The 17,549-nt window shown below is 36.2% G+C and overlaps 1 protein-coding gene across 2 annotated transcripts in view; it reads right to left on the bottom strand.

Annotated features, from left to right (window-relative positions):
* The window catches only part of LOC150109125 (gamma-tubulin complex component 2-like), a 491,041-nt gene that overhangs the window by 246,880 nt on the left and 226,612 nt on the right, over positions 1-17,549 (bottom strand). For both annotated transcript variants that reach the window (XM_090405736.1, XM_090405742.1), the window contains exon 9: positions 10,609-10,683. In XM_090405736.1, coding sequence (XP_090261862.1) covers positions 10,609-10,683 — 75 coding nt within the window. The remainder of the gene's footprint in view (positions 1-10,608; positions 10,684-17,549) is intronic.

The raw sequence follows: 17,549 nt of genomic DNA, 5'->3' as shown, positions 1-17,549 counted from the left end.
CAATCAAAACAAATAAGTAGTCTGTGTACACTAAGATAGGACTTGGAGGTTCTTATGATGTGATGGAAAACTAGGCTTCTCTGTCATATGCTAACCGACAGATCTCTGATGAGGAGAATTGGGGAAAATGAGGAGAATATTGCTGATGTATTTCTAATATTGAGTTCTAGGGGCTGCTTCTTTTTATTTTTCCATTTGTAGGGCATAGAGCACCAGAACACCAAAAAATACAGAGGGTGGATGTCAGAGTTGGTGACTGAGACATTTTATTTGGTTTCTTTGAACAGTGCTGACTAGAGGATCTTGCTGGGTTTCATCTAATATAGTAGAGTCAGGAATGTGGTCTTGCCAGGAGTAATCCAGGATATTTCTTAGAGAAGCAGTTCCAATTAAATATTAAATGTTCAAAATAAAACAATTTTAAATGTTCATTTCTACTGACTGTTATTCATTATATGATTTTCCTTATTTCTTGAATAAATCATCTTATATTAAATGGCATCCCAAACGTGAGAACCTGACACATCAGCCTTAATGCGATCTGGTTGATGTAGAAATTCTTCACAGAATTCTTCAGATAGGATAGATTTAATGGATACTGTTGAGCTTTCCATGTTGTCCAACTGTGTCATGCAGACTGCAGACAAGAGTATACAAAAGAACATGTAGGTAGATTATTATGTCTGTACACGAATGTTAGAAGTACCAGAAACAAAGGGTTAGAGTTTGTTGCCTTGGTCATTACGTTGGGACCTCAGATTGTAGGCATTAGTGAGACCTGGCTATCAGAATCAGACATACTAACTGGTATCGAGTGTAGAGGATACAGTATTTTTAGGAAGGATAGAGAGGATGTGCTGCTAATGATACCAGATGACTTGAATCCAGTTAGAGTTCAGACCTATAATTGTAGTACTAATACTAACAGTATTTCATGTGGCAGTGAGTTTGAAGCCATATGGTAAGAGGTGGAATCTAACAAGATCAATTACTTAGTGGGATGTTGTTACAGTCCTGCTGGATCAGATACTAGTGATAAAGAAATGCACCATAAACAGAAAAGATGACCATGAAAAGAATAATTATAATGGGAGACTTTAATTATCCAAATATTGATTGGGTAGCAGTAGAATCTGATGAGAACAATGAAAATAATTTATTGAGCTGTTGCATGACAACTTCCTCAAGCAGCATGTGATAGAAGTAACTTGAGGTCAAAGACTGTTAGATTTGATTATAGTGTCAGAGGGCATTTCAGTTAAAGACCTATTCTGCCTCTGGTTGGTGACCGTGATCATATGGTACTCACTTGGGAAGTGACCAAGTTTATGAATGTTTCTTAAACTTAGTCACTTCCCAAGTGAGTACCATATGATCACAGTGACTAAGTTTCTTTCCATTCAGAAAAGATTACATGCTGAACTACAAAGCAGGAAATTATGACCAACTGAGGAGTATACCGAGTTCAGTGGAATGGGATCAGTCGTTGGATGGGAAGAATTTCGACAGTGCATGGAGAGCATTTAAACAATACTTAAATGATGCAATATCAGAATGTGTCCCGAGAGTTTGAAGAATAAATAGGGGAGGAGTTAAATGGATGCGTAATCTTATTAAGCAAGAGATTCGTAAGTAAAGGACGATGTGGAAGGAATACTGTGTGCTTAAAGATGATGTCCATTATGAAAATTATAAGCAGCAGGCTAGAATAGTCACAACTGTTGTATGGAAAGCAAAGTCTGAGTATGAAAAGAAACTGGCTCTGCATGCTAAAACAAACCACAAGAATGCAGATGGCATGAGGGTTACAGATGAAGAAGAGGTTGTTCAACTAATGAGTGCCCATTTTGTTAAAAGCTATCAATCTGTTGTACACAACACTGAGCTCACTGCTACCTCTTCACTGGATGAAGAAACTCAAGTGTATGAGGATGAGGTATTAGAGCTGTTTCACAAACTGAATAAGAATTCAGCAATAGGGACTGATGGGATATCAGAATGTGTGTGCTAAGAGTGTTCAGCTGAACTGGCTATTCCTTTGATCAGGCTGTTTAATATCAGTCTCAGAACAGGGAAGATTCCACAAGAATGGAAAGAATGTATGGTAATTCCATTGTACAAGGGTAGTGCAAAGACCGATGTATCAAACTATCAACTAATTAGTATCTTAGGAGTGGTAGTGAAGATTTTGAAAAATTGGTTAATGCTTGCATTCAGAAATAGGTTGACAGTAAATCTATACTCTGTAATGAGCAACACAGGTTTACTAAGGGAAGGTCATGTTTCAGCAACTTGCTCACATTCTATAACGTTACCATTGAACTAGATAAGGGGAATGGATACACCACGATACTTGTATTTTGCAAAGGCTTTTGACAGAATACAGCATGGTAGACTGTTGCATAAATTGAAGAATATGGGTTTGGATTATAGAATATTAGCATGGATAAGAAGATGGCTGAATGACATATCAAAAAGTGTAATATAGGGGATGTCAGTCTGCAAGATTTAAGGTAACCAGTGGTGTACCACAAGGTTCAGTGCTTGGTCCACTGTTATTCAATCTGTACATTAATGATAATGGAAAGGATTTGACAAGCGAACATACAGCTATTTGTTGATGATGCAACAGGTAGGATAATCAGGAATGCAGCTGATATGCAGTACTTGCAAATTGATTTGAATAGGATGGAATTGTGGACATGGGAAAATAGATGTCAGTAAACGTAAGGTCATTCACTTTGGCGTGATTAGATATCCAATGTTGTATTATACTGGTGGGATTATGCCAGAAGAAACTGATCAAGATGGGGATCTTGGAGTGTTAGTAGGTAGCAAGTTGAAGTTCAGGTGCCATTTAGCAAAAATTACAAATACAACTCGAAAGATAATTGCAATGCTGAAACGAACATTCACATGTAAAAATAAGGATGATATTTTGCCTCTTTACAAGGCCTTAATAAGACCTCACTAGGACTATTGTGTGCAGGTCTGGTCTCCTGGTTTCCATTGTGATTCTGATTGTGGAGAGAGTGCAAAGGAGAGTGTTAAAAATGATATCAGGATTGTGGAATACTGATTATGATGACAAATTGAGAATTTGTAGACTTCAGACACTTGCAAATAGGAGAAAGAAGGGTGATTTAATTGAGACTTGCAAACTTCTGTAAGGGTCATGCAGGATTTCGATTGATGGAGGGTGGGGAAAGGACAAGAAGGCATCCTTGGAAGCTGAGAATGAATGCCGCTAAGAAGGAAGGGGGGGGGGGGCTTGATTTTTCTCTCATTGGGTGGTACGTGATTGGAATGGATTGCCTTTGGATGTTGTGAGTGTAAGCAGTGTGAATGAATTAAAGAATAAGTATGATAGCTGGTGTGTGTAGTATGTGGCCTCCCTCAATAAGTCCCTGACTCCCTGGAGGTCTCTGTTAATAAATCAATAATTATTAATCTCTACCCAAAGTTTGGTTATTAAAACCTTGCAAATTGAGCCCACTTATCTGCTCTAATGAAGATGATTTAATCTGGTTAAATGGCTATAAAATATGTATTATGTACTGGAATGTGATGAGCTATTTATGAGCTGATGATCATGCAGTATACAACCTTAATATGTGACTCAATCCTACTTTCTTCTGGTATGGCCTATTTCCATAAATCAGGGTCTGCAAGGTGAGTATTCCCATCTTAAAAGCATATCTTCCCTAGTTGTAGAAAATGTCAACTAGACCACTATCGTGTAGATGAATTTCATTGCCCAGTGAAACACCACTGTCTTACTTTTTTTTTTTTTTTTTTAATGTTGGGCCCTATACAGGAGGTTGGCTGGTCAACCTATAGTACTTTAGTACCGTATATGGGTGGTGGGTTGTGAAAGGAGAAACTTGTTTACACTTGATTTAAATGCCTGTATGTTGTATTCCTTGGGAAATACATCTTGGGGGGGGGGGAAAGAGACTGTTCCACAGTGCTGCAGCAGCGGGATGAATGAGGAGGAAAAGAAACTTGTTCTGTGGGTTTCGAGGTGTACTGTGAAAGGATGTTGGGCAGCAGCTGTACGTGTTCCATTGGGCTTAGTACAGGGTGAGGAAATTATTGATGCTGTTTCAGATGAACGTTTCCCATGGAAATATTTATAGAATATACAGATTGCAGAGACCAAGCGTCTATGTGAAAGAGGGGGAGGGGGAGCGAATTGGTGAGGGATGGGTCATTTATTAGTCTAACTGCTCTCCTCTGTATTGAGTCAAGCATTTTGAGGGAGCTTTTTGGAGCACCACTCGAGATGAGAGAGCAGTATTCGAGAGCTGGGCGAATTTGTGACATGTATAGTGTTAACAGCTGTTTAGAAGTGAAGTAGCGTCTTGAGCGAAAGAGAAAACCTAGTTTTTTGGAAGCTGAGAATGCAATGATTGAAATGTGTTTATGCCAGGAGAGGCTTGATGTCAAGGTAATTCCGAGAAGAGAAATTTCATCTTGTCTAAGAATTTGAGTGTTATCGAAAACAATGCTGGGGGAAAATGGTTCTTATTTGTGAGAAATAAGACAGAACTAAGTTTTACTAACGTTGAAGTTGACGAGGTTATCTGAGCCCCATTGGCAGATGGCTTGGAGGTCAGAATTAAGGGCAGTGGTGGTTGATGTTCTGTGGGTTGAGGTTTTCCAACACCTTACCTTATCTTAAAACTGCAAAACTGTGTATTGGGCTAGAGGTCAACTGAAGTAGGTCATTGATATATATATAGAAGGAAGAGGGGTCAGTGAGAGAACTGAACCTTGTAGGACCCCAGCATTAGTTGGATGGTGAGACTTATTAGAGGTGTGAAGTTGACATGTTTTGTCTCTAGAGCATGGTTTCTGGTTTCTGTTCCCACTTTTTCTTCCTCAATGTTCAAGCTTTCCACACTGCATTTATTTAACTAGAGAGCCCAGCACCTCTTCCATCTGAGGGTGCAGCAGTAGAGTAGCTTTAAAATGTTAACATTTTAGGTTTCCTGATCAACAAATAATCCTGCTGCTCACCTTGCCAGGTAGTGCTTGGAGGAAGTCTGAGTATAGCAGCTTGAAGGGAGGAGGCCATGCTTGGAATCTGGTCACTCTCTAAGTCTACCTATGTTGTATGCAAAGGGTGAAGGACTCATGGTAATATTATCTGTTGTATAAATTTTCCTAATATTCTGCTTACTACTATGAAAAATATAAAAAATTATAGTGTCTCTGTGATTAAAAAAAATCTCAAAAAATATTAAAAATATATAAAAAAATTGCAAAACAAAATAAAAAATAAATAAATAAAAATTCAACAAAATTCTATGTTAAAAAACAACAAAAAAGAAAACTTCTGAATAACTTTATGAACATCAAAGGACAATTCCACCAATAGGATGCATCACTACCACATACAGATATCCAAAACCTCAACTGCCATCCTCTACATCTCAAGTAAACTTTTTTACATTACATCATGCATGATGCCTTTTGCTAGTAAGACTTGTGCATTTTTCAGGTCTGACATCCCATTTCAAAAGTTATCAGACTTTGAATATCCTTTATATAATCTGCTATAGCTCAAGATTTCCTTATCACTCTCTGCCTTCATCTGCTGCCTCTAAGGCTCTTCTAACTAACTTTACTGATTTATTTGATTATCTGAAAGCCAACCAACATAGAGTACAATTATCCTAATCTTTCTTGAAGATTCAATGCCCATAATTCAGACTGGTTTTCCTTCTTCAACTTCACAGACCAAGCTGGAAGAAAAGTGTCAGTAATGATTTAGTACAAATTGCTCTACAACCCACTAAAATGAGATAATCCTCATCATTTTTCTTGACCTTGTCTTAACCAACTGTCCCTTCAAATGTTAGCTCTACTCTTGGCTAGTCTGACCATAACTATTCACATTGTCCTCCTCCCCCTCAGTCAGTCTCAACCTCATATAACCTACAGCACTACAACAGTGCCAACTGGAGTGACTTTTGGGATTTCTATGCCTTATTTCCACGATCTAATTACTTCCACTCTTCAGATTCTTGCACTTGCTCTAATCTAATAACTGAAATTACTCTCACTGGGATGGGTATCTTTATTTTTTATTTCACTAAAAGCTTTAATCCTTATCAAAGCTCACAAACATGCTAAAGTAGTCCAAGACAAAAAAAAATCAGCATACACCGAATGGCTCAAGTTCAAAACTACAGCCTCTCACTCAACTTACACTACAGTCCGTAACAACTGCAAAAACAACAAATCCAGCGTAGACTTTGTAAAGGTCAAATGTACTAAGCTTGCCTATTGCTCAAATGGCTGTCAAACCTTTTGGTCCCTTGGAAATGCAGTGGGACAACTTCGGCCCTTTCATGTTTCCACCTCTCCCCTCCCCCCATCTCTCTCTCTCTCTCTCTCTCTCTCTCTCGCACACACACACACACCCTGATGGTACAATGGTAACATCTCCTAAAGGTTAAGGCAGACTTCTCGGCACCAGTTTTTTCCTCCAAACTCTTGTTTAGACAGCAAAGGTAAATCTCCTCTCACTACTGCATGAACTATACAGTAGACCTCTTTTATCCAGATATTAGAAAAATACACTCAATAGCCTTGATACTAGCAAGTCTCCTGGCCCTGATGGTATTCTTCAAGTTGCAATAAAAGCTTGTGCACCAGAACTAATACCCAGCTTATATCACCTCTATGAGTTGTCATACTTATCTGGTATTTATCCAACAGCTCAGCTTGAAAGCAAGCTTGTATCCAGCCTGTTCCCAAAAAAGGAAGATAAGTCAACCATCAAACTATTGCCCTACTGCTCTCACTTCAATATTCTTGAAAATAACGAAAAAGATCATCAACAGCCAACTATGGCAATACTTACAATCTCATCAATTGCTTAGTGTACTAAATAACTAAATACTGATATGTAACTTATTTAGCAACTAAATACTAATATGGACTCTACCGTTCTTGCTACACAATAAGTATCTTAGCTAATCCTAACCACTTTTGGACACAAGCCATGGAATGTTTTAAGGCATTTGAATCTGACATCATGGCCATCTTATGGTTATTTGCCCTTTGTGAGTGGATAATCAACTTCCTCTTGTTCACTGCAGGTCAAGTTTCCTCTCATCAGATTTTTCAATCTAAGCTGGAGTACTCCAGGGATCTACACTTTCACCTATGCTCTTCCTTCTATACATCAATGATCTTTACTATCTTTTTATAACCAATGCTTTAAACACTAATCTTCTTGTCATTCAGGTGGAGTGAGGAAAACCTTATGAGTTTTAACTGCACATAATGCAATCATGTCTTATTTCCCAGAAGAATATGCTTCACTCTCCCTCATTGTTGACAAAAAAGAAAACTACTGATAGTTTTCTCTTCTTGGAGCAACTTTCACATCTAATCTATCCAGGCACAAACACATATTCATAGTACCTTCATCTCTAAAAAAGCCTGGTATTCTTTATTTGTGTTCAGTTTTCATAAATCTAAAATCACCCTACCTTAGAATACTATTTTCATATTTGGGAATGGTGCACCTAAAATCTTCCTCAGAATACTTTATTTTATTCAAAAGAGCTATCTGCTTGATAAATGACCCCCCCCCCCTCTCTTTCTCTCTTCTAATCAATTTCTCATAGATGCTCTATTGCTGCATTATGCCTTTTCTGTAGGTATTTCCATGGATGCTTACCATCAACAATCCTCCACTTCTCTCTAATTATATATAAACACAGGGATCTAGTCAACATCAATATAGAGTTCAGCTCCAAACATATCAATGTAATCAATTCTTTCCTCTTCAATAGTCTCATATTGTTTTCCCCACTGATTAAAACACCCAGCTCTTCAAGAAACATATCAACGAATTACTTTCTTCTCTCTAACCACTTGCCCACCCATGACACTATCATGTGTAAGAATTGATATACAGGGTAATTCTAAATTATTGTCAGGGTTTCCGTGGCCTATAATTTTCAAACTGGTAACAACAAAAGAAAACTGCTTACAGAATATGAAAGTGCAACTCAAAAAGTTTTATTTGGCAATACTGTACTTGCTGCATTGATGTCTGGGAGGTAATGTGACATCATACTTCAAACTGTTCAAGAGAAAGCAATGTGTGCACTTTGGTTTTTCAAAACAAAGTCCATTATCAGAACACAACGTTGTTACAGAACTCAGTATGGAAAGCATCCACCTTCAGATAATGCTATCTGACATTGGTTAAAGCAATTTCAGTAGATTGATAGTGTTCACCCTCAAGCCATTCAAGTATTCAAAAGAGATAGTCCAAAGGTGAATGTCTGATGTGCTTTCTCATGTTCGAAAGTTTTCGGGATCTTTTTCTTTGCAGAAAGAAACAGACAGCTGTGAAATATCTGGATATGTTATGGCTGTATCTGTTATCCCGGTTGGTAGATCATCAGCCAAATATGATGTTCCAGCAAGATGGGGCACTGCCACATTGGACTGTTATTGTCTGAGAATTTCGTGACGTATTTTCCTGGGCTGGGTTTGTGGACCAATTCCGTGGCCTCTGTGCTCACTCGATATTACGCAGCTTGATGTCTTCCTGTGGGGGAATACATGAAGGACATTGCTTATCAGACTCCTGTGACCTCTTTCAATGACCAGAATTGTTGCTGCAATAGAACAGTTACACAGCAAATGATGGAGAACACTTGGAGGGAAACTGATTATTGTTTGGACTTTCTTATGTGCCATGAAAGGCACATATGTTGAAGTTGTTTAGCATTCTTCATTGTATGATTGTATAGGTAATAAAACTTTTTGAGTTACACTTTCATATTCTGTAAGCAGTTTTATGTTTTATTGTTGTTTAGGCCAAGGAAATCCCAACAATAATTTAGATTCACCCTTATGTGTATATATATATATATATATAATTAATAAAATAATAATTATCTGCCTAAACAGCTCTCTGATATCAGAACAGGATAAGTGTTCCATACATTAAAAATGTCTCTAAAAGAATCCTTCAATACACTATAAAAATTTCAGTTTGTTTTTATCTCCTCTTTTCCTTCTACAAAACATAAAGTAGTTCTTTGGTATCATCCTGGGTATACTGCATTCCTTGATCACATAGCCTCAGGTACTATGGTCCAACTGCTTGCTCAGATGAGGTGACCATGGCAATAATACAGAACCATATTAAATGTGACACTTCACTATAATTCCTTTAAATCTGAAAGATAAATTATTTAAAGAATTTAAATGATAATAATTTACAATTAAATAAAGATGATTTAAAGAATCCCAAGAAGGCTTTCTACATCAACCAAATCTCAGTAAGACTAATTCTGTATCGATCTCTGAAAATTGGAAAACACTTATCTGAAAAATGAACATTTAAAATTGTTATAAAATATCCTACTGCTGTAAATAATTAACAGAGATGTCACTTCAATTTTAAAAATATTTAACATTCAAATTTGTATTTTAACTGTTTAGCCTGCAGTACTTTTTTTGCTATGATGTTAGTATTACAGTAGAGAAATATAAGCTATAAAGTTTTTCATAAACTTTTATTTATTTTTTTCTCCAACATGTTTTTTATCCATTAAATTTACTGTACTAATGTTACAAATAGACCCACTGGAATTATGCTTCAAGTATTGCAGCATGTGTGTGTTTTGGGAACCCTGATTTATTTTGTAGAGCATGCATATTACGTTGTTCTTGTTTTGAAGGGGGTGGTCTGTCTGGATCAACATATACAGTATATTCTCCACAAAACTCCTGGATTTAGGGAACAGGTGTACATGTGTGTGTGCATGCACATGCACCGTGTGGATGACATATTCAAGGTAGATTATAAATCATGTAAAATGTTGCTATTGTTTTTTAATGTCATTTCTCATGTGCAGAATGGAAATGTGCCTTCTTTTCTATGAAGCACTTGGTTGACAAAATGTTTCCTCAAAGATTAATTTATTAAGCCTTTCATCATGCTCACTTTTCTTAATAGCATTTCAAATTATGGTTAGGAAAAGGCATAGATCTTAAGAACGTCATCCAATGTGATTCTATAACAACATGATATTACATCAAATTTGCACCAACATAATATGAAATAATAAATAGATCAGCAAAAAATCTAACAGATTGCATTCTTGACTATCTTGGACTTGTTACATATCAATATTTTCCTCTAATCCTAGTTAATTTATTAAGATAACCACTAAGCTGTTTAGTATTAATGTAATGAAGTAACATGAAGCAATAAAGAAATGTTATTAAATAAACATGTTTTTGTAATAAATACTGTGCATTCTATATTCTCAGCAATAGAGTAAAAAACTGTGGCTATTCATTAGGGTACTTCTACTAGTCTTGATAAAAATCAAATAATAATAATAAAAAAAAAAAAAACCTCAGTTCTTGGACTCTTTTTCTATCTTTGATCACCAAACATTGGCAATTTAGATAATATTATTATCTAAACTGCCAATTGGCCCAACTTCTGTTAAAACAGGTTAAGCAATCTATTAATTTCTAATTAAATATAACCTGAATACTTTTTTTTAATCCAAAATATAATAATATAACATATACACTGTACTGAAAATTACTTACTGCTAAACAAAACAGAAGATCTTCAATTAGCCTATTCTCTTGGGTAATTACAGGAAGTGCACCTATAGGTCCAGCCTGAAATAAAAGAAAAATTAGAATGCAAACAACATTCTCCTGAACCTGCAAGGAAATTATCTGGAATGAAAACTGTAATAATGTAGTTTAAATCTGGTTCATTTTGCCACTTCCTTGGTCTAATTTCTGTATTGGCTAAATACTCCCTAGAAACTTGGATTTTTCAGACACTTATTAGAGTACCATGGAAAGTGGACAATAAAGAAAAGTTCAAGAAAACAGAAGTACTGTACAGCCTATCAATTTTTCTATCTGTTGCTACACTTCAATTGAGAGTGTGAAAAATGAAGTGAAAACAATGAAACTAAATAAAATACTAGAATGCAATAACAAAGAGCATTTATAAGAGCATCTATTATTATTATTATTTATTAAACTCTAAAAATAAAGTCAATGTAAGCATTCCAGAAACACAGGATAATGTTTTTTTTATACATTACAGAGTTCAATTAAACACTCGGACTGCAATACTACTACTACTAATAATAATGATAATAATAATAATACCAAATGGGTGAATGGTAGTCAAATGTTCATAATTGAAACTAGAATACATTTTCCCATCTCACAGAATTTAAAGCTGAGTGTCAGTTAGCTGAACACCTATCAGTGAAGTAGTGATGTACACCCTCTGTCCAAAAAGAAACCGAACTATTCGAAAATGGAAGAAACTAGCGGTGCCACCTGTTGTATCTTTTTGTTGTCGAAAGTGGTAACCTTCATTATTGTTGTGTCAACTATTTATGACATTTGTTTCATCGGAAGCCGAGTTATAGTGCCAAGAGTGACAGCATGTTTTGACGAATGGTCGGTTGTCACAATATTCATGGTATATGCAATGAATTCTCGCTATCAATCGCTTCAAAACTTTGAGATAAAACTTACCATTGACCATATGGCCAAGCGGAATGAATTCTTTGTGGATAATGTCCTTGGAATCATAGAAACAAATCAGCATTGTCTTTACTTTTGACTTCTCCAAGCAACTTTTTTTCCGGATGCCCCAGAAGAGGGGCTTCCGGATGCTCTTCTTCTGGTGGTCTCCACCCAGCACTCTGGTCCTTTGTTTCGGGCTCATACTCAAAACACCACGTTTCGTCACAGTAACAATCATTTCAAGGAAGTTTGAGTTCTTACGAATTGACCATTTGTAAGTGGTTTTAATGAGGTCCTTGCAGTTCAATTCGATACATTTTTTGGTCGTCTGTCAACTTGTGGGGGAACAAATCACGAATTCAATTTATGAAAACCCAAACTCTTGGTCAAAATGTTGTGCACAGTTGATTTTGGAATCCCCAATTCATCTTCAATCAATCTCACGGACAATTTCGGTTTTCTTTGATGAAATCACACACTTTTTGGATGTTAACTTCACTCAGTCCAGTTTTTGGACAGTCAGGCTTTTCGTCGTTCTCAAGCATCTCACGACCACTCTGAAATTGCTTAAACCACTCGTACACTTGAGTACAGGATAAGCATCCATCATCGTATGCTTTCAGAAGCATTTGATGCATTTCGATAAAACTTTTACGAAGTTTAACACAAAAGTCAATCGCAGCTCTCTGTTTGAAACTCGTTTTCCGACCTTCGTCAATACATACTGTCACTCTTGGCACTATAACTGCTTCTAATGAAACAAATGTCACAAACAGTTGCTAATTAAGGTCGCCGCTTTCGACAACAAAAAGATACAACATATGGCACCTAGTTTCTTCTATTTTCGAAAAGCTCGGTTTCTTTTTGGACAGAGGGTGCATGTAACAGAGGTTATAATTCAGACAGCAATAACTAAAATTCCAAAAACATAATTTCAGTTGCCAATCCAAAGTCATAGTAGAAACTTGCATGGGCACACCAGTCAAAAAAAGATCAAGATGAGGTATATTTCAGAGGTAATCTACAAACTCAAATCATGTTAGACATCAGAGTCAAAATCTTGGATTCAATTTGCATCAACTATTTACACTGAAGCAAATTAACCTGTGTATTGCAAACCCAAAACAAATGCAGACATTAGGAGATCTTAATTACTGATCTACCATTCTGACCAGCTGTCTTCATAAGACATTTGTGAAAATGGTTAATGCCAGACTTCTGTAGTATTCAGAAAGCATCTTTGCTCCAATAGACAATGTGGGCAAATGACACTGGATCATTTGATCTGTCTAGAAACATCTATAAGTGAAGCTTCCCGAAACATGAACATGTGCAATCTGTTTTCTTTGGCATTTAAAAAGTTTATGATACAGCCTGAGGATAAGGCATGTTAAAAGACCATTACAATCTAGGTTTCAGAGGGTACTTCCTGTTTTTATTAAAATCTTTATTTAGCCAAATCTTAAAGGGGGGGGGGGGGGAGAATCACCTTATACTGATCATATTGTCAGAAGGGGGTATTCCCCAAGGCTGTTTTAAGTGTGACTCTTGCTTTATATGTTGATGACTTCACAATTTTCTGTCATTCTTGTAATGTGGTTATTATTGAAATACAGCTTCAACAAGCAGTTGATTGTATCGTTTCATGGATTCTTAGTAATGGGTTCTAGTTTTCAGAAAAAAAAAGTGCCTGTATATGCTTCTGACAAAAATGCACTCTTCATTCACACCCACAGTTTAGGATAAGACAAACTATTATCCCAGTAGCAACAGTAGCTAAGTTCTTAAGACCCATTTTATTTTTTAAAACTTGCATTCTTTGCATATATTTGCCAACTAAAAAAAAAAAAAAAAAACTGCAAGCTGTCACTTAACTATGCCCAATAAATAAAATCACTGTCTAAGCATCCCACAGACTAGTACTTTTTCCCCCCCTACAATGGAGAGTTCAATTACACACATTATACTTTCATTCACCCATTTGGTATTATGATTTTCTCTTCACATTCAAATGTATTCTCTCAATAATAAATTTAGTTTAATCCTTTATCCAAGTGTGAGCAAACAAAGTTTGCACCTGAACCAAAGTAATACATACTTCATGATATTAAGCAGTGGGTATAGTGCAATCCAACTACAATAATTCCTACAGATGGTGTTGAAATAAGCAATAACAATTTAATATTGTGTTTAGAACTGAGTTAAATTTTTTATTTTTGGAAATCAGGTATCTCTGGGCAAACCTATGAATCGATGGCTGTATTTATTTATTTATTTTGAATGTGAATCCATGAAAATTTGGTTGTAAATTACACATTTCTTTTCTTTTAATACTGGAGATGGGTAGCTTAAAAGTAAGACAATCTAATTTTCCTGTTCTAGACACCGAATATGGTAGTACTTTCAACAAGCCATGATTCAGGTCTGCAAAAAATGGCTTTCACTAACATCCATGTCACAATGGGAAGATTTTAAACCACAACTAGTTAATTAACAGATCTGCTGTGCATTCAACCACCTAGACCAGAAAACATCAGAACTGTATAAATGTGTAAAAGTGTATTTAATAGTTCAACATATAATTAGATATATTTTTTGTGGACTGACTTAGCATTACAATTCTAGATAACTTGGTGTAGTATAAAATAATATGATAGGAAGAATGATTATGAGAGGATGATGTTGGTCAGTGATAATGGGAGAATGATAAATACTGAGGAGGATATAGTATAGGTATTAAATGAGCAGTTCATTAAAGTATTCAAGCCTTGTGATTACAACATAATTCAGAACTTGTGGGCAGTGGGAATGGGGGAGAAACCACTGATGGTGAGTAAGCAAGAGGAATATGAGGAATTGAGTAAACTTGATGTCAATAAGGTCATGAGACTTGATGGTATATCACCACATCTTGAATGCATGGAACTGAACTCACTCACGTCCCACTTTCTTAGCCAATGGCTATAATCTCCATATAATAAATTTAGTTTAATCCTTTATCCAAGTGTGTGCAAACAAAGTTTGCGCCTGAAAGTATCTTCAGGACTGGGGTAAAGTGGTACAACACCGGGCAACTTGTTGCAAAGGTGGAGCAAGATACCGACACTCCTATCTCAGTATCTCCCATAATGCAAAAACACATCTCCTTGCGGATATGTATAATGTTATGCATTAAGGGAAGGGCCACTACCCAGACTACTTTCGACCTTTATTGAGGTCTCTTCAGGCCCAAGTGGCGATACCAAGACAGAAGCATTAGCAAGGTCATCTCCTCCTATAGGAGCTGCCAAACGGTGTGCCACCTTTTTATTAAATTACTCTGGATTTAGAGAAAGATGTTGAAAGTTTATTTTTCACTTGGTCAGACTATAATAAATTTAGTTTTAATGCTCCCCAGAAATCCCCTCCATTGCCTATCACACAAGACCACAGCAAAACCATTACCATCCCATACATTCAAAGCACATCTGAAAAGATATCTGAAGTGCTCAATAAATATCAGCTATGCACCGTATTTAAACCCTATGTCAAATTGGCAACTCTCATCCATTCACCTAAGGTCAAACTCTCTTCTTTAACACATCCAGAAGTTTATGAAGTGCTCTGTTCTTGTGACCAGGCTTACTATGGAGAGACAGGAAGAACTGTTGAAATCTGCCTTAGTGAACATACAAAATACATCCGGCACTATCCTTTCATTTAAGGTTACGTGGTGATCAGCATTCATAGTGAAGAATTTATCGAGAACACGACACATGTGTTAGAATAATTACTTTACTTAACATTAGGAAAGTAACATTCGACGTTTCGATTTCTGTATTGAGGTCATCATTAGGAAAAATACATATGTATAAGATACAAACTACATGACACTACACTATACAAAAGTTAAATGAATCTAAATGCTTGTTAATCTTTTAACTTAGCCTGACCTGTTGTGGGAAAAAATAAAATAAAATAAAAATAAATTAAAAACATTACATTAAACATTTCTAAAGTCCACTCATATTGAGATTTTCTTCTGGGCTTGTTCTGGTTGCTATAAGGGTTGCAGATGGGTCCTCCACATTCTTGGAATGATTAATCCATCATTTTTTGTTCAGGTTTGGATAATGTTTTAGCATTTCACAAGCTTCTTTCAATTTTCTCTCAAACCAGATTCTGTGGCATGTTTGGAGTGAGTGGTCTGATAGGCCTGTTTTACCATAGTGGAGGTATTTAAGGTGTCGTTTGTGTTTGTCTTTTCTGATTGGGATAGTGCATCCTGTTTCTCCCTATGTAAGGTAGGTTACAGGTACACTGGATTTTGTAAATCGCTGGGTGGGCCAAGTATGGAAGAGGATCTTTGGAAGAGCTAAGTAAATTTTTTAATTTTGTCAGGAGTTTGAAGATAGTCTTAATGTTCTATTTAAGTAGTGTTCTGTCTATTTCGTCTGAAATGCTTCTGATATAGGGTATGGCATTCTTTGTAATCTTTTTTTGTTTATAGTGGCATTTTTATGGGGGATTTTGTGAACCGTTTTTTTTATTGTAGCCAATTTTTACAAATGTTTGGTTAATGAATTCTTGATTCAGAGCATGTTCATAAGAGAAAATTGTTGTAGGCTCTGTGTTTGAGGGTGCTTATGATTCCTAGTTTTTGTGCTGCATGGTGGTATGAATTTTTATGTATGTAGGTTTGCGATAGACTATGAAGGAGAGACATCCTGAAGGAAGAAGTGCGATGAGTTTGTCTAGAAAAGGAAGAGAGTTGTTTTTGATTTTGATGGTGAATTGGATACATCTGTTGTTTGTTTAGGTGGCTTTAGGCTGGTCGAATCTAGAGCTCGTTGATCAAAGTCTTCCATGTAAAAGTTAGCTATTGGGGGGGGGGGGAGCCTAGGGAACTTTCTTTTTGTAGGTAAAAATTGTTTTTTGCCACATGAAATACCCAGAGCGGAGTATGTGGGCAAAGAGGGCTATGATGTTGGGCTGAAACATATTCTGTAAGAGAATAATAGTATTATTGATTGGGACATTAGTGAAAATGGCAGTTATGTCAAAGCTGACTAATAAATCTTCATCGTTGAGTGCAATGTTTCAAAATTTGTTTATAAAGTGTTGTGTATTTTTTATGTAGGAGGGGGAGTGACCTATCAACTCCTTGAGTGTAGCAGCTAATTTCTTGGCTTAGTGATAATTAGGGCTGTCAATCCCTTCACTATTGGTTGTAGTGGTGTAGTTTTATGTATTTTCGGCAGACGATAAATTCTGGGAGCACGGGCATAATGCATTATTAGTTTTTTGGTTCTTTCTTCTGGCCACGTGATCACCAATTTGATTAATTCTGTTGGTTTCTTTTTCTGTTTCTTCTTCAAAAAGAAGAAACAGATATGCCTCTGATATAGGGTATGCGTATGGCATACCCTATATCAGAGGCATTTAAAAAAAAAAAAAATTGACAGAATACTACTTAAATACAACATTAAGACTACCTTCAAATCCCTGACAAAATTAAGAAATTTACTTAGCTCTTCCAAAGATCCTCTTCAATACCTAGCCCACCCAAGGGTTTGCAAAATCCAATGTACCTGTAACCTACCTTATATATGATTGGGATAGTGCTTCCTGGAAACAAGAAGCACTATCCCAATCAGAAAAGATGAACACAGACAACACATTAAATACCTCCACTACGGTAAAACAGGCCTATCAGACCACGCACTCCAAACATGCCACAGAATTGACTGGAAAGGCACCAAGTCCCTACACCACCAAAACTTGGTTTGAGAGAAAATTCAAAGAAGCTTGTGAAATGCTAAAACATTATCCAAACCGGAACAAAAAAATGACGGATTAATCATTCCAAGAATGTGGAGGACCTGTCTGCAACCTTTATAGCAATAAGAACAAGCCCAGAAGAAAATCTCAATGTGAGAGGACTTTAGACATGTTTAATGTAGTTATGTTTTTAATTTATTTGTATTTTAATTTTTTTTTATTTTATTAAT

This window comes from Typopeltis vanoorti, chromosome 2 (genome assembly GCF_054136105.1).
Source record: "Typopeltis vanoorti isolate ZY-2024b chromosome 2, IOZ_Tvanoo_1.0, whole genome shotgun sequence".
In the NCBI taxonomy this organism is placed as follows: domain Eukaryota; kingdom Metazoa; phylum Arthropoda; class Arachnida; order Uropygi; family Thelyphonidae; genus Typopeltis; species Typopeltis vanoorti.
Note: the sequence above shows the minus strand (reverse complement) of the source record. Positions and strands in the feature narration are given on the sequence as shown.